The sequence below is a fragment of the Oncorhynchus keta genome, chromosome 10 (genome assembly GCF_023373465.1).
Source record: "Oncorhynchus keta strain PuntledgeMale-10-30-2019 chromosome 10, Oket_V2, whole genome shotgun sequence".
Taxonomy (NCBI): Eukaryota; Metazoa; Chordata; class Actinopteri; order Salmoniformes; family Salmonidae; genus Oncorhynchus; species Oncorhynchus keta.
Window position 1 is genome coordinate 15,238,502 of NC_068430.1, and position 22,785 is coordinate 15,261,286.

Here is a 22,785-nt window from a genome sequence, read left to right on the forward strand (position 1 = left end):
GAACATATGAAAGCTGGTGATTGCTTTTAACATGAGTCTTAAATATTCCCAATTAAGAAGTTTTAGGTTGTAGTTATTTTAGGAATTATAGGACTATTTCTCTATACCATTTGTATTTCATACACCTTTGACTATTGGATGTTCTTTTCGGCGCTATAGTATTGCCTAATCTCGGGAATTGATTGGCTTGAAGTCATAAACAGCGCTGTGCTTCAAGCATTGCTAAGAGCTGCTGGCAAACGCAGGAATGTTCTGTTTGAATGAATGCTTATAAGCCTGCTGCTGCCTACCACCGCTCAGTCAGACTGCTCTGTCAAATATCAAATCATAGACTTAATTATAATATAATAAACATTAGATCTTAGTCCTGTATTGACGCTTTGCCTGTTTGATGGTTTGGCGGAGGGCATAGCAGGATTTCTTATAAGCTTCTTGGTAAGAGTCACACTCCTTGAAAGCGGCAGCTCTAGTCTTTCGCTCAGTGCGAATGTTGCCTATAATCCGTGGCTTCTGGTTGGGGTATGTACGTACGGTCACTGTGGGGATGACGTCATCAATGCACTTATTGCTGAAGCCAATGACTGATGTGGTGTACTCCTCAATGCCATCGGATGAATCCCGGAACATATTCCAGTCTGTGCTAGAAAAACAGTCCTGTATCCAAACATTTCAGACACAGTAGTTATTCATATGAATCATAAATCTTCTTTAATCAGTATTACAACAACATGCTTATGAAGAGGACTAACTCTTCCCTGTAGACCTACATGAAACAGTCAAAAATCAGTGTGAGGGTCCCTTCAACAGAACATTGCTTAGTTGTTGGCAGTAAGGTTGTTAATTAAGTTATAGGATATGTGTTCATGAGTAGGCTTTTGAACATGAAACCATATGAGCATAGTTTGGATACAAAGAAATCACTTAAGAAAAATACAGCCATCTGTTTTATGTGTTGTAAGACTCCCCCTTGTGTCCAGATCAATGTATCAATTTACCTACACTGTAATAACACTAGAACTATACCTGCCGTGTAACTAGCCTACCATACAATTCTAGGCCACTTAATGTAAAGTGCAACAGATCCATTTACATGTTTAGTGTAGTCCATTGCTGGTGGAGAGGTTTCATAGTCATCCCATCCCATGTTCATTTAGATATATGGACACATTTCTTATTTATCGTCTGGAAAAAAACATGGATTCCTATAATTAGACCACCATGAATATAATCCCAGTGAATGATGATGCTCACGCAGATCATTGCAGTGCTCACCCTCTACCTAACCTATTTACAGTATATTCCCATAATTGCTCGCCAAGTAGGCTGCCTCAACTTTGAGCGCAGACTAGTTTTTTAAATGAATACGACTCCGAGTCGCTATTAGTCGAAACTTCAAACATGTCAATTCTTAAACCCTTGTCGTGTACCTATGTTTGTCCTCTGATGATAAGTGCCTTTCTTTATTTGCTGAAATCCATACTTTTTAATAAAACGTCAATCAAATAAAACCACAGACTGTTTCCTTATTGCTGTTGCTCTAAAATGGCAACAGCGCGAATGCGCATGTGCCAATTAAAACAAGGAAACGGTCGGTGGTTGTATTTGATTACCATTTACTAAAAGGTATGTATACTCCATGGAGTTGAGGTAGGCTACTACATAATTGCCTACATTTCCCATAAGACAAGAGACGTGCAAATCACGGCATTTACAGCAGGGTTTCAAATAGGATGCATTTGGCACTAGGCTATTGCCTCCTTTTACTGCAGAAAACGTACCAACAGTGGTCTATCAACCATTTGTTAAATCAACGACACACAATGTTGATATATTATATCAACTGAGCACAGAAAGGGTGTCAACAAATCCCCGTAGAAGGCAAGCAGCAGGTTGGCAGCTGAAGTGCGCCAGTTAGTCTGGATTTCCACTGGGTATGTTCACTTGACTGCGCGGTTGAGTCTGGGAGCGCAGTCGCTCGCTAGGAACACATCCATGTGATTGCATTCCACCTACCTTCACTTGGTTGAAAGAAACGAACGAACGAGGAACACGATTGACTAGTTTATACCGGTGCGACTGTCAGAATTGATTACCAATGGTCAATACTACAGAACCAATTCGTATACGCCACCTGAGAATTGACTGCAACTTTCGTGGTATTCCTTGAAGTAGCATCTCCAAGAAGATTGCTCTGCGACCAAAAGGATATAGATAGGCATTTACGGAACATTTGTTTATATCACTCAGAATAACGACAATTTGTGCGTGCCATTTGGATAGAACTAGACTAGACGACAACATTTTCACGCGCACGTCTCTTGAACAGGACAGGAAGGATTTTGAATAACCGTTTCTTTTTTGTTGGCGTATCAAACAGCAGTCAAGACGAAATCCTTCAAGAATCCTTGCGCCGGCCGTCAGTGCGCGCGTGCTTTTGGAAACATGGGTTGTACATTAAGTGCAGAAGATAAAGCGGCCGCGGAGAGATCAAAGATGATTGATAAAAATCTCCGCGAGGATGGAGAGAAGGCGGCAAGGGAGGTGAAACTGCTCTTACTAGGTATGGGATGCCGTTTATTCTATTAATTTCCTTGTCCGGATGGACGACTAGCCAGTGTAGGTTTGCGTTCCTTGTTGGGCTCTGTTTCGGGGTTGAGTGCTTCAAACTCTTAAACAGAATTGTCCACAATTTTGATCATAAGTGGTAGCTTAATGGGCTGCATCACAAGCCATCATCACTTTGCATTTTGGCAACGGTAGGGTGTCCACCGCTGCGCGTCTGCTCGGCATCAATCCACAGCGCACGCATTGTTTATTTTCTACGGAGCGTTGACTGCTATGTGGTCGACTGTTGATGCTGAGCTTGCTCTGCCAACGCCTTAGAACAAATTACATGATTACTGTAGCAAAAAACCATAAGCAATTATCCTAGTGCAACATAGCTCTCGGTCAAGCAGAGATGGGGTATTCATTCATCAATGTGGTCCTAAATTGCATCTCCTTGTGTGACAATGCATATGCCATGTATCTGTTTGGGTGAAAATCACTGGTTCCCAGCGGTGGTACTTGGCCTATCCACAGGGGGTACTTGAGAAAACTAATGAGACCATAGACTTACTGGTTAAATGCACACGAGGTAAAAATGCACATGAGGGGGTACTCCAGGGGTACTCGTGGCAGAGTAAAATTCGGTTGGTCATACAGTAACCGAAAAAGGTTGGGAATGGGAACCACTGAATTAGTCAGTCAATATTTTGTTCAGAACAGGTAGCTACATACTTATTATTACACAGGCTGTGTTTATGTATTAATCTAAACTAATGTGATGTCACTGTGCAAGGCTAAAGAGATAGAATCAATGTATTGTGTTGTTCACAACAGTAGTATTAGGCCTAGCCTACCCTGGGTAGCCTTCTTTTTATTGATGATTCTTATCTCAGACTCTAATTTGTTGGTACGCTGCAAAATGCCCCACACTGTAAGGGTTTTCCTGTGGTGAAGGAGAAGCGGACCAAAATGCAGCGTGGCTATTGCGATCCATGTTTAATGAAACAAAGTAAACACGAATCAAATACAAAAACGTACCACGAAAACCGAAACAGCCTAATACTGGTGCATAGTAACACAGAGACAGGAACAAGGACAATCACCCACAAAACCCAACACCAAACAGGCTACCTAAATATGGTTCCCAATCAGAGACAATGACCAACACCTGCCTCTGATTGAGAACCATATCAGGCCAAACATAGAACTAGACAAACTAGACATGTAACATAGAATGCCCACTCAGCTCACACCCTGACCAACCAAAACATAGAAACAAACAAAGCAAACTATGGTCAGGGTGTGACACACTCCTTCCAGCTGCAGTGCTGGATTCACAACAACACATTCACCTCTAGTGTATATGAGTATTTTGCATTATGATTGATGCCACACATTCCTACAAATCATAGTTCTGTGAACAAAACACAGAGGTTTTGAAAATGCCTATTTGCAATATGATCGACATTGGAACCGTCCAAGGTGCCCAAAACAAAGCCAAATAAATGATGGAAATATGGAGTCGATTGCTTAGGGTCCCGACTTGCACAGGTTCCCGGTTTGCAGAGGGAACCACACTGGAGTTGTATGACCTGGGATAGGCATAAATATATTACAGTATCCTCTGCTGACATTGTTTGGCTGTACAGTACCTCTCTGGTCCTTTTAGCCAATGTTCTGAAAGAAATACTGTGTGCCTTAATATAGAAATCCTCCATTTACACACTGGCTTGCTCACAGAAAATGGGCCAAGTTGAAAGACCTACATTTGGGAGCTGCTTGTAAACTAAAAAAGCTATGGCATAAAAAGGAAAGGGGCTAGTGTAGTCCTATGGATTTTCAGGCACATCACCTGGTCATCTTGTCACATCTATAGGCTAGCCTACACTCTTAGAAGTAAAGGAGTATAACCTTTTGGGTTTCACTTGCCACATCATCACAATGACCCAAAATGCATAATTTGATTTAAAAATGCATCATCATGATGATGTGGCAAGTGACACTTTGCTTCTTCAAAGTCCAATATCTTAAACTTGACTGCTGACCTGCAAAACATGTTGGGACTGTATCAACAGCGGACTAATGAAGAAAATACCTAAATATACTTTTTAGGAAGATTTTTCCATCAATAACTCAGCAGCAACAACCCAACGAAGTGACCCAATGCCTGCAACCCAGCAGTTGGGTCATCTGAACAACCCAGCATTCTTAAGAGTGTAGGTAAGAGTGGCTAGGTTGAAGATACTGTAGCTGGCTAGCGACTTAAGCCCACTAATAATTATCATCATGAACAATTCATTACCATCACAATATTCATTTTTTTAAAGAAAATTATTGAACTATTAAATTAGTTTAATAGTACTATTAAATTAGTACTCATAAAGGAATGGGTAATTGTTTACAAGTTGCTAGCTATCCCATAAAGCCATTGCCCGAAAACCACATATTTTCATCTTCTTCTGAGTCTGGCAGCGCAACAAATCCATTGGCAAAATAAATTCAACTTGTCCTGCACGACTCTGACAGTATCTGGGTAAAGATTTTCCTGAGAGACAGTCATATGTCACCACCAGGCTTAACACCGGGAGACATGATAGGAAACAAACATAGCCACTGTGGATAAGAACTGAATAGGCTCTCTGCAGATGGGATTCTGCCCATAAAGTCTTGTGCAGCAGTTATTGCCTGTGCAACAGGGACACAGTCAGATTGATTTTTTATTTTTTATTTCACCTTTATTTAACCAGGTAGGCTAGTTGAGAACAAGTTCTCATTTGCAATTGCGTCCTGGCCAAGATAAAGCAAAGTAGTGTGACACAGACAACAACACAGAGTTACACATGGAGTAAACAATAAACAAGCCAATAACACAAACAAGTCAATGACACAGTATGTCACGCCCTGACCTTAGTATTCTTTGTTTTCTTTATTATTTTGGTCGGGGTGTGAGATGGGTGATATGTGTGTTTTTGTCTCATATAGGGTGTTTGTACTGTCTAGGGTTTTTTGTAGATTTATGGGGTTGTAGCCAATCTAGGTGTTTATGTAGGTTTATGGTTGCCTAGATTGGTTCTCAGTTAGAGGCAGGTGTTTATCGTTGTCTCTGTTTGGGAACCATATTTAGGCAGCCATATTCTCTGGGTGTTTTGTGGGTGATTGTGTCCTGTGTCAGTGTTTGTGCCACACAGGACTGTTTCGTTTCCATTTCACTTTCTTATTTTGTATTTGAGTCATGTTCAGTCTTTTCTATTAAAACATGGACACTTACCATGCTGCGTATTGGTCCGATCCTTGCTACACCTCTTCAGACGAAGAGGAGGAAATCTGTGACACAGTAGAATTTTTTTTCTATATACAGTGTGTGCAAAAGGCATGAGGTAGGCAATAAATAGGCCATAGGAGCAAATAATGACAATTTAGCAGATTAACACTGTAGTGATAAATGAGCAGATGATGATGTGCAAGTAGAGATACTGGTGTGCAAAAGAGCAGAAAAGTAAATAAAATAAAAACAGTATGGGGATGAGGTAGGTAAATTAGGTGGGCTATTTACAGATGAACTATGTACAGCTGCAGTGATCAGTTAGCTGCTCAGATAGTTGATGTTTAAAGTTGGTGAGGGAAATAAAAGTCTCCAACTTCAGCGATTTTTGCAATTCGTTCCAGTCACTGGCAGCAGAGAACTGGAAGGAAAGGTGGCCAAATGAGGTGTTGGCTTTGGGGATGATCAGTGAGATATACCTGCTGGAACGTGTGCTACGGGTGGGTGTCGTTATCGTGACCAGTGAACTGAGTTAAGGCGGAGCTTTACCTAGCATAGACTTATAGATGACCTGAAGCCATTGGGTCTGGCAACGAATATGTAACAAGGGCCAGCCGACTAGAGCATACAGGTCGCAGTGGTAGGTGGTATAAGGTGATTTGGTAACAAAACGGATGGCATTGTGATAGCCTGCATCCAGTATGCTGAGTAGAGTTTTGGAAGCTATTTTGTAGATGACGTCGCCATAGGTAGGATAGTCAGTTTTACTAGGGTAAGTTTGGCGGCGTGAGTGAAGGAGGCTTTGTTGCGAAATAGAAAGCCGATTCTAGATTTGATTTTGGATTGGAGATGTTTAATATGAGTCTGGAAGGAGAGTTTACAGTCTAGCCAGACACCTAGGTATTTATAGTTGTCCACATATTCTAGGTCGGAACTGTCGAGGGTGGTGATGCTAGTCGGGCGGGCGGGTGCGGGCAGCGAACGGTTGAAAAGCATGCATTTGGTTTTACTAGTGTTTAAGAGTGGTTGGAGGCCACGGAAGGAGTGTTGTATGGTATTGAAGCTCGTTTGAAGGTTAGTTAGCACAGTGTCCAAGGAAGGGCCAGAAGTATACAGAATGGTGTCGCCTGCGTAGAGGTGGATCAGGGAATCGCCCGCAGCAAGAGCGACATCATTGATATATACAGAGAAAAGTAAAATAGATAAGTGATATCCCAGACAAACAACCCAATCAGCGCAAGCCAAATAGCGTCTGCTCATAGAAGATGCGTGACTTTGCGTAATCTTCATAAAATAGGCATATTAGGGAAATTAAATAAAATAGGCAAATACTGAATAATTTTGCACGCCCCAATTTTTCAGTTTTTGATCTGTTAAAAAAGTTTGAAATATCCAATAAATGTTGTTCCACTTCATGATTGTGTCCCACTTGTTGTTGATTCTTCACAAAAAAATAGTTTTATATCTTTATGTTTGAAGCCTGAAATGTGGCAAAAGGTCGCAAAGTTCAAGGGGCCGAATACTTTCGCAAGGCACTGTAAGTGTCAATGTCACTTTTATTTTGTCAACACTGCCATGCGCCAAGAAAGGATGTGAGCAAGGTACATTTCCCTGTGTAAGTGTAGCCAAGTCCCGTGTAAAGGGATTTTTTGATTGCAGAACAATGTAGGGGACACTTCTTCTCTTGGACACTGCAGACATCCAAGGGAATATCTGAGTAGGCTGGAGAGCAACTTACAATAATGCGTGCATAAATTATTTGTATGGGTGGCCCCAGCAAGAATCAAACCCACGATTCTTGGCGTTGTGAGCGCCCTGCTCTATCAACTGAGGCACACAGGTTGTGTGCCAGTAAACGCTGTAGATGGCATGTGTCAAATATCGCCCCCATCTATGGTAACTCTCCTTCATGCAGTATCTCATGCATGGCCAATACAGAGTTTTAAAAGGAGAGATACTGTAGGATAGATCAAGTGCATATCCATCCGTTATATACTAAACAGTGTAACCTGTCCTCATCTACACTTTCTCTGTCATACTAAACTGATGGGAGGGTGGAAAAAGGGCTCATCTCTCGGTCCTACCCTCTTGTTCAACAACATGTTTTTCTTTGTCAGACATTGACCTATAGGTAAGCCTTAGGTCTATCCTTTCTAAAATACTTTCCCAGCTGTTCTTACCTATTTCATTCCCCTTTTCCACAATTTCTGTAAAGCCTCTTGCAGTTCAACAGCTGAGTGGATGTCTTCTCGGCACTTGCACTCCCCAATTATTTGGGAGAGAGAGAGAGATATGAGGGACAGTGTCTGACAGCCCAACCAATCAGCACATGTCCTCTATGCTTATTGTTAAATGTATGGTTATTTTGACCCTTGATGATTGTTGTTACTGTTATCCTGTTGACAATATTTATTAACATTATTAATTATGTTAATATTGTAAATCTCCAAGGTAAGCTTTGGCAATATGTACATTGTTACATCATGCCAATAAAGCAAATTGAAGAGAGAGAGAGAGAGAGAGCTAGTAAGAGAGAGAGAAAACAACATGAGGAATCTCTCAGTGAACTAAGCGTCTCACTTTCCATACGGGCCTCCACTCCTCAATGCAGATATTATCCCTGTGGTAATTGGATGGTCTGGCACACACTCATACATATGAAAAGACATGCAACAGAGGCAGCTAGCCCTGGTGGGAAGTGGAGGAGTCTAAACTGTACTATCCTGTAGCCTATCCTATACTATGTTGTGTATACCACCAGCTGTTTTCTGAAGTGTGTGCCGTGTGAAACTTTAATGTTATTCTGTCACGACCATAGGAGGTGGCCATACATTCAGCTTAGTGACAGCAGCTGACTGTTTGGATGTCAGGGCTGCTTTGTGTGACAGTACAGTCACGCCAGGGGCCAGGTGTGACAGCCACACATTCAGCAAAATATAACTTCCTCTGCTTGGTATCTTCAGGAAATGACTGAAAAAGACAGGGAACTAGTGTGAGGAGCTAGGGGAGAGGGAGTTAGGAATGAGTTGAAACACTAAGAGAAAGATTTTAGAAATCATGCCCTGTAATGTTTCCTTGTCTTGATGTTCTTATGACTCATCAGAACCATTGGGAAATTCCAGAGCAGGGTTTTTCCAAGCCTCAAATTAAGACAAACCTATTCTACTCTGTTCTGACCCTGGCTCCAAAAATTCTTCCTCCACCAAATCTACGCAAATGACATTTAATTTCATGAGAGTCAGTACAGCCCCCTTGTCCCTATTTTGGGACCACTTGAGATGCAGGAGAACAAACATTATTATAGCCCGAGAGAACCCAGATCTTTGAAAGATTGAGTTTGAAGTTAATATTTCCACTTTTAAAGTCAAATCAATCAACTTTCTTTACCTGGTCTCCAGAAAATGTTATTATAACAGGTCAATGTTATCCTGTTTGCTGAGAACAAAGATAGAGAAAGGTAAAGCCATCAGAGTTAATTAAAAAACGATTCACTCTCAGCTCCTGGATCACCAAGGACTAATAGCCCAAGATTAATTGAACATGAATACCCTATTCTTTTGAAATCAACAAATGCTCTACTCTCTTTCATAGAAACACAACAGTAGGCATTAAGCTAGCTCTCCCCTAGTGTTATCAGGAAAACCATTTGTTTTGGGACATGGTGACATGTTACCCCCTACCCTCTAGCAAGATCTCTGTGACCGTAAAACAACCCATCCCATCCAAGTGACAGAGATAACATTGCCAGCTATGACAAATAGTGATGGTCTGGTCATGTGCTTTATTTGTGCTATCCAGCATGCAATCCCATGTGTGCAACAGATGTGTAGAATGAGAGGATCCCCATTAGCTGGCGTCAATGGCGACAGCTAGTCTTACAGGGGTCCGAAACATAACAAAAATATATATTACAGACTAAAGACTTTACAATTTACATACATGGACATGTAGTATGTGTGTGTGTGTGTGTGTGTGTGTGTGTGTGTGTGTGTGTGTGTGTGTGTGTGTGTGTGTGTGTGTGTGTGTGTGTGTGTGTGTGTGTGTGTGTGTGTGTGCGTTTGTGTACCGCTCTGTTCTTGGCCATCTGCAGCTTAACTCAGTCTTTCTTTGCATCACTTGACCATATAACTGGACAATACTCAAGATAAAATAAAACTAGAGCCAGAGGAATATGTCGATGATACCCCTACCCCATATTATGAACATTAATATTTTTCATAATAATTGAAACACTAATTGTCCCAGAGGGATTTGGGTGTGTGAAATGGGAATGACTGTAGGCTCTCTGAAACACGAGATCAGAGAGTTAGATTACAGGTCTGTAATCTAGGAATCATATTATAATCTATAATCTGATTACACTCTGAACTCGTTTTAACACCACATGTAATTATTCTTGCCCTTTTCAGACCAGTTCAGAGTACCCAGAGTACACAACACCAGCCCTGTGCCACTGCAGGGAGCTGGGAATGGTTCTGCTAATGGATTTTTACATTGAGGGTCAGCTGAGCACATGCAGTGGAGTGGACTGCAATCACAGTATTATGATCATTTCAGTTGTACACAAGGAAACAGGGCTGCTTGCCACTATCCAGTCAGGCCTGAAGGAAGGGGTATGATACGTCAGACTCTTTACTAGCATCGTGGTCTCTGACCGACTGAGCCTGCTGTTTGTCATCGCAGGGCCAGGAAAACAAAATGTCCGCTCCTTTTTCTCAGTAAACTGAGTCAACCAGGTATATTGATCAGAGCCCTCGGCCCTCTCCGTGTCCAACCTGGCTGAGTTGATGATTTGTCAATGGACCAGCTACGCAGTACCCACAGTGACTAAGAACTGACTGGGCTGGTTGGGCATGGTCAGACAGCTACTCAGAAACAACAAGTTCAGAGAAGTGGACGAGGAAGGTACAATCTTGATTAAGAGCATTGTGGAACTGCTTTCGGCGTACTGCCAAATTAAACTGATTGATTTGTTGCTTTTTCTATGAATAGGTTGAGATTTCAAGAATTACTGTTGACAACAGGACATTTTTCACAGAATTTTCAGTTGAACTACTCTGTGTTCCCAAACAGAGCAAACATCGTCTGGAAACCATGTTTGATTGTGCCACACATCAGATCTGTAACTTAGAAGTTGGAGCCAGCTAGACCCTTGTAAATAAACAGAATGATATAATGTGTTTCTCACACTGTCAACAGCACTCACAGCATTAGTTAGATGAGTAGCAGTCCATACTTGTCATTTCAATGCTGTGAAACATGGGAGGGCTGTGTTACCTTAAATGGGCAGTTTTGAAATTGTTGTATAGATATCATACTGTACACCAGTCAGGCTTGTGGTGTGTGCCATTTTTGTTGGTCAAAAAATAGTATCTTGTGTCACTAATCAATCTGGCCCAATTCTGCTGACATGAAAGGACAAATCTGAAACTTTAAAAGAGCTGTGATTCAATACTATAGAACCCTCAAATTCAACTATGGACCTAGAAACCTGTTCCACTGCTTTTTTTCAGGGCCTTGGCTACAAATTCAAAGGTTTCTGAGATTCTTCAAAGTAGCCACCCTTTGCTTTGATGACAGCTTTGCACACTCATGAGCTTCAGACGGTAGTCACCTGGAATGCATTTCAATTAACAGGTGAGCCTTGTTAAATGTTTATTTTGTGGAATTTCTTTCCTTCTTAATGCATTTGAGCCAATGAGTTTGAGCCAAATCGTGACAAGGCAGGGTTGGTATACAGAAGATAGCTCTATTTGGTAAAAGACCAAGTCCATATTATGGCAAGAACAGCTCAAATAAGTGAAGAGAAACTACAGTTCATCATCACTTTAAGACATGAAGGTCAGTCAATGCAAAACATTTCAAGAACTTTTTAAGTTTCTTCAAGTACAGTCACAAAAACCATCAAGCGTTATGATGAAACTGGCTCTCATGAGGACCACCTCAGGAAAGGAAGACCCAGAGATACCCAGAGTTACCAGTTCATTAGAGTTACCAACCTCAGAAATTGCAGCCCAAATAAATGCTTCACAGAGTTCAAGTAACAGACACATGTCAACATCAACTATTCAGAGGAGGCTGTGTGAATCAGGTCTTCATGGTCGAATTACTGCAAAGAAACCACTACTAAAAGAAGAAATAATAAGAATAAACTTTCTTTGGCCAATAAAAAGAAGAAACTTGCTTGGGCCAAGAAACACGAGTAATGGACATTAGACCGGTGGAAAGATGTCCTTTGATCTGATGAGTCCAAATTGAAGATTATTGGTTCCAACTGCCATGTCTTTGTAAGACGCAGAGTAGTTGAATGGATGATCTACCCTTGCGTGGTTCCCACCATGAAGCATGGAGGAGGAGGCGTGTGTAACGTCGTTCTTCGTTTGTAGAAAGAGAGTCGGACCGAAATGCAGCATGGTGGTTACTCATGTCTTTAATGAAGGAAGAGCGATACATGAAATAACTATACAAATGCAAAACAACAAAACAGCCTATCTGGTGAAACTACACAGAGACAGGAACAATCACCCACGAAATACACAGAGAAACCCCAGCTACCTAAATACGGGTCCCAATCAGAGACAACGAGAATCACCTGACTCTGATTGAGAACCGCCTCAGGCAGCCAAGCCTATACAACACCCCTACTCAGCCGCAATCCCAAATACTACAAACCCCAATACGAAAATACAACAAAACCCCATGTCACACCCGGCCTGAACAAATAATTAAAGAAAACACAAAATACTAAGACCAAGGCGTGACAGCGTGAAGGTGTGGGGCTGCTTTGCTGGTGACACTATCTGTGATTTATTTAGTATTCAAGGCACACTTAACCAGCATGGCTACCACAGCATTCTGCAGCGATACGCCATCCATCTGGTTTTCGCTGAGTGGGACTTTCATTTGTTTTTCAACAGGACAATGACCCAAAACACACCTCCAGGCTGTGTAAGGGCTATTTGACCAAGAAGGAAAGTGATGGAGTGCTGCATCAAATGACCTGGCCTCCACAATCACCCGACCTCAACCCAATTGAGATGGTTTGGGATGAGTTGGACCACAGAGTGAAGGAAAAGTAGCCAACAAGTGCTCAGCATATGTGGGAACTCCTTCAAGACTGTTGGAAAGGTATTCCAGGTGAAGCTGGTGGAGAGAATGCCAAGGGTGTGCAAAGATGTTATCAAGGCAAAGGGTGGCTACTTTGAAGAATCTCAAATATAAAATGTTTTGATTAACACTTTTTTTGGTTACTACATCAAATCAAAGTTTTTTTGTCTTTTTTACCCCGTTTCCTCCCCAATTTCGTGGTGTCCAATTGTTTAGTAGCTACTAACTTGTCTCACCGCTACAACTCCCGTACGGGCTCGGGAGAGACGAAGGTTGATTAACCACTGCGCCACCCGGGAGGCCCAAAGTTTGTTTGTCACGTGCGCCGAATACAACCTTACAGTGAAATGCTTACTTACAGGCTCTAACCAATAGTGGTATTAGGTGAACCATAGGTAAGTAAAGAAATAGAAACAACTGTAAAAAGACAATGAAAATCAGTAGCGAGGCTATAAAAGTAGTGATGCTACATACAGACACCGGTTAGTCAGGCTGATTTGATCAAATTTTAAATCAAATCAAATCAAATTTTATTTATATAGCCCTTCGTACATCAGCTGATATATCAAAGTGCTGGACAGAAACCCAGCCTAAAACCCCAAACAGCAAGCAATGCAGGTGTAGAAGCACGGTGGCTAGGATGTTTGATTTGTGTTATTTAATAGTTTTGATGTCTTCACTATTATTCTACAACATAGAAAATAGTAAAAATAAAGAAAAACCATTGAATGAGTAGGTGTGTCCAAACTTTTGACTGGTACTGTATATCCGGACCGGTAGCCAGAGTCTGACATTGGGTGAGTTCATTTTGCATCGCCAGGTGCGCTATTATTCCTTAATTTATTTGTCAACCACTACTTTAGACTGCCTACTATTTGTGTCTTGCTTGTGTTTGATATGCCTAAATATACTGTTACAACAGACAACAAAGTTTGTACCAACATGTAGGCTACATCATGAAAAAATAACATGAAATTGTGGTTGAGGCATGGAATGCATAGTTCGAACATGTCGACCATATCTTTATTTATTTATTTTTATTTCACCTTTAATGAAGCAGGTAGGCCAGTTGAGAACACGTTCTCATTTACAACTGCGACCTGGCCAAGATAAAGCAAAGCAGTGCGACACAAACAACAACACAGAGTTACACATGGGAAATACAAATGTACAGTGAATAACACAATAGACAAATCTGTAAACTGGAGTGTGTGCAAATTAAGTAAGGAGGTAAGGCAATAAATAGGCCATAGAGGCGAAGTATTCACAATTTAGCAATTAACACTGGAGTGATAGTTGTGCAGATGAGGAGGTGCAAGTAGAAATACTTGTGTGTAAAAGAACAGAAAAACAAAACAAATATGGGATGAGGTAGGTAGTTGCTTGGATGGGCTATTTACAGATTGGCTGTGTACAGCTGCAGCGATCGATAAACTACTCTGACAGCTGATGCTTAAAGGAAAGGCGGCCAAAGGAGGTGTTGGATTTGGGGATGTTCAGTGAAATATACCTGCTGGAGCACGTGCTACAGGTGGGTGTTGCTAATGGTGACCAGTGAGCTGAGATAAGGTGGAGCTTTACCTAGCAAAGATTTATAGATAATCTGGAGCCAGTGGGTTTGGCACTGTGATAGACTACATCCAATATTCTGAGTAGAATGTTGGATGCTATTTAGTAAATGACTTCGCTGAAGTCAATGATCGGTAGGATAGTGAGTTTTACGAGGGTATGTTTGACAGCATGAATGAAGGTGGTGTCGTGGCTTTACTATCATTAACTGAAGACTGATAGTTTTTATCAAAGATTCTCTGTAATTAGTATTACGCGATTAGATTGATTAATCATGTAACCGTAATTACTAGGAAGTCGGGGCACCAAGGAAAAATATTCAGATTACAAAGTTATCATTTCCTAAAATAACTCTTCAGATATTTTATCTGATCAATTAGTCTTCGAATGAATGAATTATTTACTTTACCTCACGTTAGTCTCATTCCAAATGCCATAAATTGTTGGTTATCTGCAAGAACCCAGTCTTCACTATGAGTCATCCATACATCAATTGTCTTAAATCATTTATTTATTACTAACTAAGTAATTCACAGAAATGCATAAACAAACAAACAAACAGGGTAAATGTGGTTACATGAAATGATAGGAGAATGTACCCTAGTGGGCTAAACCGGCATAGCGGCTTGTTAGACAAAAGGGGAAGTGGGGGTCGACTAAGAAGTCACTACAGAGTTCATAATTATAACAATTGAAATGCTAATCCTTTACACATGAACGCTCACTCATTCGGAAACAATTGCAATCAATATATATATATTTACGCTCAGTGTGTCGTCTTGATCTCATATGTTTATACTGTACTTGATACCATCTACTGTATCTTGCCTATGCTGCTCTGTACCATCACTCATTCATATATCTTTATGTACATATTCTTTATCCCCTTACACTGTGAATAAGACAGTAGTTTTGGAATTGTTAGTTAGATTACTTGTTGGTTATTACTGCATTGTCGGAACTAGAAGCACAAGTATTTCGCTACACTCGCATTAACATCTGCTAACCATGCGTATGTGACAAATACAATTTGATTTGATTAGAAAAGTTAGTTTCTTTTGTAGAATTGTCTGTCTCTCTCCCTCTCTCGGTTGTGGTTAGAGGGGATTGTTCAGAGTGACATTTGTTATATAATGAATGTTTCGGCGGTTGTCGTTCTTCGCGTTCAATGATACCAAATTCCTAGCTGCAGACTAGTAATTAATATCAAAGACTTGTTCTTATTCTGTCGGCATCGATAGTCTAAGAGTTCAACCACGTGGTATGGTTAAAAGAATCAGCAATGGTCTACAACCTTTGTCCTCCTAATGGAGAAAAACATGGTCTGCAACCTTTAGCCATCTCGTAATTGAGGTAAGCTCGGTCTGCTGATCGAAAACCCGAGTGGGGGTTTTATTCGGAATGGCAGAAAAGGGCTGTGCCAGGATGTCTGACTCTAACTGGGCTCAGGGCCGGTCCTCTGATTTAGTTAACTCCAATCCCCTTTTTGAGTTTTTCTTCATTAAACAGTCCAAAATCACATTGTAAAATTGTGTAAACAGTATCATACTCACTCATTTATCCTATACAACAATTAGATGTAAACCTCACATCTGAGGCTATTATATAAACAGCATTATGGTAATGTGGCCGCACAGTCTCCCATGAGCTTCCCCAAGTTGTGACAAACAGACCAGTTCGTAGCTGGATTCTTCACCAATCTTTTATACTTTCTCTGGAACATGAAATTTGTTCGTACCTCAAGTTCTGTGAGGTGGAAGGATTTCCTTTGTTTTCCATGAATATCTACTCTCTCTATACTGTGTGGCCATGTGGCAGGGTCTTCTCAGGAATTTACGACCTCTGACCACAGCAGCCTAGTTGAATGAGGCAAGGGGGAGGCAGGGAGGGTTGCTATACCCAAAGAGGCCAACGTCACGGCTTTGTTGCGAAATAGGAAGCCAATTCTAGATTTAATTTTGGATTGGAGATGCTTAATATGACTCTGGAAGGAAAGTTTACAGTCTAGCCAGACACCTAGGAATTTATAGTTGTCCACATATTCTAATTCTGAACAGTCCAGAGTAGTGATGCTAGTCAGGCGGGCGGGCGTACAACATCAAGTCTTTACCCCTTCATGTCAATGAGTGGGAAGTGGCAGTGGGACTTCTGAGAACAAGCAATGTAAAAGAAAATCCCGCACATCCGCAGAAATCTCCCTATCAATAGCCATGGTATGTCGGGGTTCCAGAAAATCCCGCACATCCGCAGAAATCTCCCTATCAATAGCCATGGTATGTCGGGTTCCAGAAAATCCTGAATCTAAGCCACTTCATTATTTTCGTTATTCCCCTCTAATCCGGGACTGATTTAGACCTGGGACACCAGGTGTGTGCAATTAATGATCATGTAGAACAGAAAACTAGCAGGCTCTGGACCTCGTAGGGTAAAAGTTGAATAGCCCTGCTGTAGAACATAGGCTCAATTGCATACACTTAAGTTAAGAATAAACTTACAGTCGACCACATATACAGTACATCGTGTTCCCTCAGACAGAAGGACTACAGAAAGGGAATAAGGCACTCAGAGGAATGTGACTTTGAGTCTGTAGTGTCAATAAGTCTGTCTGTCCATCTGAAATGTGACTCCGGTCCGGCAGTTCTCTTGCTGGGTGGCTGAGCTCAAGGACAAAGGAGAGCCATCGCTCCGAGCCTGCCTAGCCACCTTAAACAGGTGACAGCCCCATCTCACTGCACTGACACACTTGCTAGTTGTCATGAACCTGTATGACTCCATTTCTCTGACAGATACTTGGCTTTTATGAACTTTCCTCACAGATATGTATCTAACTTACTGTATAACATCACACAGACCACCTCATGAAACCAATTGACCTCTGCGCTTCCGTTTCGCTTAACTTCAATAGTTGAACGACACTGCTGTTCCATACTCACGGAGCACATTTAGAGGCATAAGGATTGGTTAATAAATGACTAGATAGATTCCAATAAGGATGTTGTGTTGTGGAGCTGGGGAGTTTCACCTCAGTGTTACAAGCCACCATTTATTAACCTCTGCTGCTGTTGGCCTGGGGGTTAGAGGCCAGACCAGTCCACCCAGTGTGTGTTTCATTGCCTGAATGACATTGCCTGTATGTGGGTGTGAAGTGAGGGTGATTGTGGGGAAGAGAGTGGCAGTAAACATTAGGAGTAAGTATTAATGACTATTTTCGTACTAGCCGTTGCGTAACACAACCTCATCATCCCCTTAGGTTTACTCTCAAACTCAGTGCCCCGTCAGCTTCTACGGCCAACGTTAGACTGTCTGACTAGTAATGATATGGGTGGCCACACCAGTTATCATTGTGTCTCTGTGGCATTAAAATGCTCAGATAGAACACGGGCTCGTAGCCTACTGTGCTTTCTTCTCATTCATTGTGTGTGTGTGTGTGTCACACATTACAACAACACACACAACTACACAAACCCTTGCATGCCATTATCAGATATTTTCCGATCTCTTCTGATACAGCATGTCATCTCCAGACGACTTCAGCAGCACCACATGCCCCTACTCTAGCACTTCCTCCTTACTGCTATGTGTAGGTGTGAATGAATGAATATCGCCAGGCTTCAGCCCACTTGTAGGCAGACTTGTATATGGACATTGTGATTGGTGCAGAAAGATAGATGCTTGGATGTAGGGCCATACTGTACACACTGTATTCCACCAATGTATTCCACCAGACCACCACTGTATTCCACCACTGTATACCCTGCCTGTACCCTAAGGTCTAGTTTAAGCCCAGGCGTTTGGGCCTACTCAAACCATGCTGACCAAACGATCCACAAACAGGTCATCTGAGACAGTGTGAGTTAGCAAGAGAGAGGAACAAGAAGAGACAGTAGCTTATTGAAATGCAGCTTGGCCCCCACACTGTGATTTATTCGGTCGTCATTAATTCATGCAAGTGCCCTGGATAAATGCAAAAAAGGAGCAGGGTTTGAAAATGTCTATCTTCCACAATGTATTTTTCATGAGTCAGGGTAGAGAGAGACATGCTCTGACTTCTCTGTGGGCGATGTAGAGCGGGATACCGAGAATTCCTCTGTGTGTCTCTGGTCAGATATGGACATTGGATGGCATTGAGAATAGCCCTTTCCAGAGGCGTCAGATGTGGGTTTCGTTTGTCTCATGCATGTGATGGGACATAATATTCTTCTTGCCATGTTTCCTGGGGAGTGAAGTGTACTTCCACCATAGCCAACACATCTCATATTGAAGTGTCCTTCCCCCATAGCCAACATATCTCATATTGAAGTGTCCTTCCCCCATAGCCAACACATCTCATATTGAAGTGTCCTTCCCCCATAGCCAACACATCTCATATTGAAGTGTACTTCCCCCATAGCCAACACATCTCATATTGAAGTGTACTTCCCCCATAGCCAACACATCTCATATTGAAGTGTACTTCCCCATAGCCAACATATCTCATAGTGGAGTCTTTCCCCCATAGCCAACATATCTCATAGTGGAGTCTTTCCCCCATAGCCAACATATCTTATAGTGAAGTGTCCTTCCCCATAGCCAACATATCTCATAGTGGAGTCTTTCCCCCATAGCCAACATATCTTATAGTGAAGTGTCCTTCCCCATAGCCAACATATCTCATAGTGGAGTCTTTCCCCCATAGCCAACATATCTCATAGTGGAGTCTTTCCCCCATAGCCAACATATCTTATATTGAAGTGTCCTTCCCCCATAGCAAACCAATCTCATAGTGGAGTCTTTCCCCCATAGCCAACATATCTTATAGTGGAGTGTCCTTCCCCATAGCCAACATATCTCATAGTGGAGTCTTTCCCCCATAGCCAACATATCTCATAGAGAAGTGTCCTTCCCCATAGCCAACATATCTTATAGTGGAGTGTCCTTCCCCATAGCCAACATATCTTATAGTGGAGTGTCCTTCCCCATAGCCAACATATCTTATAGTGGAGTGTCCTTCCCCATAGCCAACATATCTTATAGTGGAGTGTCCTTCCCCATAGCCAACATATCTTATAGTGGAGTGTCTTTCCCCATAGCCAACATATCTCATAGTGGAGTCTTTCCCCCATAGCCAACATATCTTATACTGAAGTGTCCTTCCCCATAGCAAACATATCTCATAGTGGAGTCTTTCCCCCATAGCCAACATATCTTATATTGAAGTGTCCTTCCCCCATAGCAAACCAATGTCATAGTGGAGTCTTTCCCCCATAGCCAACATATCTTATAGTGAAGTGTCCTTCCCAATAGCCAACAGATCTCATAGTGGAGTCTTTCCCCCATAGACAACATATCTCAGTGGAGTCTTTCCCCCATAGCCAACATATCTTATATTGAAGTGTCCTTCCCCCATGGCAAACCAATCTCATAGGGGAGTCTTTCCCCCATAGCAAACCAATCTCATAGTGGAGTCTTTCCCCCATAGCCAACATATCTTATATTGAAGTGTCCTTCCCCATAGCCAACATATCTCATAGTGGAGTCTTTCCCCCATTGCCAACATATCTTATATTGAAGTGTCCTTCCCCATAGCAAACATATCTCATAGTAATGTGACTCTAGGAATATCTCCAAGCAACAACCACCCCCTGCTGCCTTGGTAACAGGGCTATAGGAGTAATTACATCATCTCCCTGAGCCAGCCCCTGCTGGGGAGGAAAGACCATTCGAGGGGGGGGCTTAAATTAGACTCTGCAGGATGGCCTTTTGAAGTGCCTGCTCAGAAATGGTTAGAGGTTAACTCAAAGGTTCTCAAAAAGTTCTACAGCTGAACCATTGAGAGCATCTTGTCTGGCTGCATCAACGCTTGGTAAGGCAACAGTGGCGGTCAGTGCTGTTTATGATGAGGGAGGCACATTTTCTTTTCATGAGCATGGTCTTATTTCTATTCCAGCATGTTGGATGACTGTCAGTCATATTCCATTCACCAAGTTCAATGTGACAGCGATAGGTTTAGGCTACTACATCAAATCAAATCAAATGTGTTTGTCACATACACATGATTAGCAGATGTTAATGCGAGTGTAGCGAAATGCTTGTGCTTCTAGTTCCGACAATGCAGTAATAACCAACGAGTAATTTAACCTAACAATTCCAAAACTACTACCTTATTAAAACTACTAACTTACTACAAGTGTAAAGGGATAAAGAATATGTACATAAAGATATATGAATGAGTGATGGTACAGAACGGCATAGGCAAGATGCAGTAGATGGTATCGAGTACAGTACAGTACATATGAGATGAGTAATGTAGGGTATGTAAACATTATATTAAGTAGCATTGTTTAAAGTGGCTAGTGATATATTTTACATCAACTTCCATCAATTCCCATTATTAAAGTGGCTGGAGTTGAGTCATTGTGTTGGCAGCAGCCATTCAATGTTAGTGGTGGCTGTTTAACAGTCTGATGGCCTTGAGATAGAAGCTGTTTTTCAGTCTCTCGGTCTCTGCTTTGATGCACCTGTACTGACCTCGCCTTCTGGATGATAGCGGGGTGAACAGGCAGTGGCTCGGGTGGTTGTTGTCTTTGATGATCTTTATGGCCTTCCTGTGACATCGGGTGGTGTAGGTGTCCTGGAGGGCAGGTAGTTTGCCCCCGGTGATGCGTTGTGCAGACCGTGCATGGCCACGCAGTCATGGGTGAACAGGGAGTACAGGAGAGGGCTCAGAACACACCCAGAACACACTGGGGCCCCAGTGTTGAGGATCAGCGGGGTGGAGATATTGTTACCTACCCTCACCACCTGGGGGCGGCCCGTCAGGAAGTCCAGTACCCAGTTGCACAGGGCGGGGTCGAGACCCAGGGTCTCGAGCTTGATGACGAGTTTGCAGGGTACTATGGTGTTAAATGCTGAGCTGTAGTCGATGAACAGCATTCTCACATATGTATTCCTCTTGTCCAGATGGGTTAGGGCAGTGTGGTTGAGATTGCATCGTCTGTGGACCTCAGGTAGGGTGGAGGTGATATAGTCCTTGATTAGTCTCTCAAAGTACTTCATGATGACGGGAGTGCTACAGGGCGGTAGTCGTTTAGCTAAGTGACCTTAGCTTTCTTGGGAACAGAGACAATGGTGGCCCTCCTGAAGCATGTGGGAACAGCAGACTGGGATAAGGATTGATTGAATATGTCCGTAAACACACCAGCCAGCTGGTCTGCGCATGCTCTGAGGACGCGGCCGGGGATGCCGTCTGGGCCTGCAGCCTTGCGAGGGTTAACACGTTTAAATGTTTTACCCAAGTCGGCTGCAGTGAGGGAGAGTCCGCAGGTTTTGGTAGCGAGCTGTGTCAGTGGCACTGTATTGTCCTCAAAGCGGGCAAAAAAGTTAGTTAGTCTGCCTGGGAGCAAGACATCCTGGTCCGTGACGGGGCTGGTTTTCTTTTTGTAATCCGTGATTGACTGTAGACCCTGCCACATACCTCTTTTGTCTAAGCCGTTGTGATTCTACTTTGTCTTTATACCGACGCTTAGCTTGTTTGATTGCCTTGCGGAGGGAATGGCTACACTGTTTTGTATTCGGTCATGTTTCCGGTCACCTTTCAGTTTCACGCGAATGCTGCCATCAATACACGGTTTCTGGTTTGGGAATGTTTTAATTGTTGCTATGGGAACGACATCATCAATGCACTTTCAAATGAACTCGCTCACCGAATCAGCGTATTTGTCAATGTTGTTGTTGGACGTAATGCGGAACATATCCCAGTCCGCGTGATCGAACCAGTCTTGAAGCGTGGAATCAGATTGGTCGGACCAGCGTTGAACAGACCTGAGCACAGGAGCTTCTTGTTTTAGTTTCTGTCTGTAGGTAGGAAGCAACAAAATGGATTCGTGGTCAGCTTTTCCGAAAGGAGGGTGGGGGAGTGTCTTATATGCGTCGAGGAAGTTAGAATAGCAATGATCCAAGGTTTTACCAGCCCTGGTTGCGCAATCGATATGCTGATACAATTTAGGGAGTCTTGTTTTCAGATTAGCCTTGTTAAAATCCCCAGCTACAATGAATGCAGCCTCAGGATATGTGGTTTCCAGTTGGCAAAGAGTCAAATAATGTTCGTTCAGGGCCATAGATGTGTCTGCTTGGGGGGGAATATATACGGCTGTGATTATAATTGAAGAGAATTCCCTTGGTAGATAATGCGGATGACATTTGATTGTGAGGAATGCTAAGTCAGGGGAACAGAAGGACTTGAGTTCCTGTATGTTGTTGTGGTCACACCACCTCTCGTTAATAATAAGGCATACGCCCCCTCCCCTCTTCTTACCAGAAAG

At 42.4% G+C, this 22,785-nt stretch overlaps 1 protein-coding gene across 1 annotated transcript in view; it reads left to right on the forward strand.

Moving 5' to 3' along the window:
* Positions 1 to 1,720: 1,720 nt before the first annotated feature.
* Positions 1,721 to 22,785, forward strand: part of LOC118388269 (guanine nucleotide-binding protein G(i) subunit alpha-2) — a 118,400-nt gene continuing 97,335 nt past the window's right edge. The window contains exon 1 of the mRNA XM_035777131.2: positions 1,721 to 2,560. Within this exon, the coding sequence (XP_035633024.1) occupies positions 2,443 to 2,560 (118 nt within the window). The 5' untranslated portion in view covers positions 1,721 to 2,442. The remainder of the gene's footprint in view (positions 2,561 to 22,785) is intronic.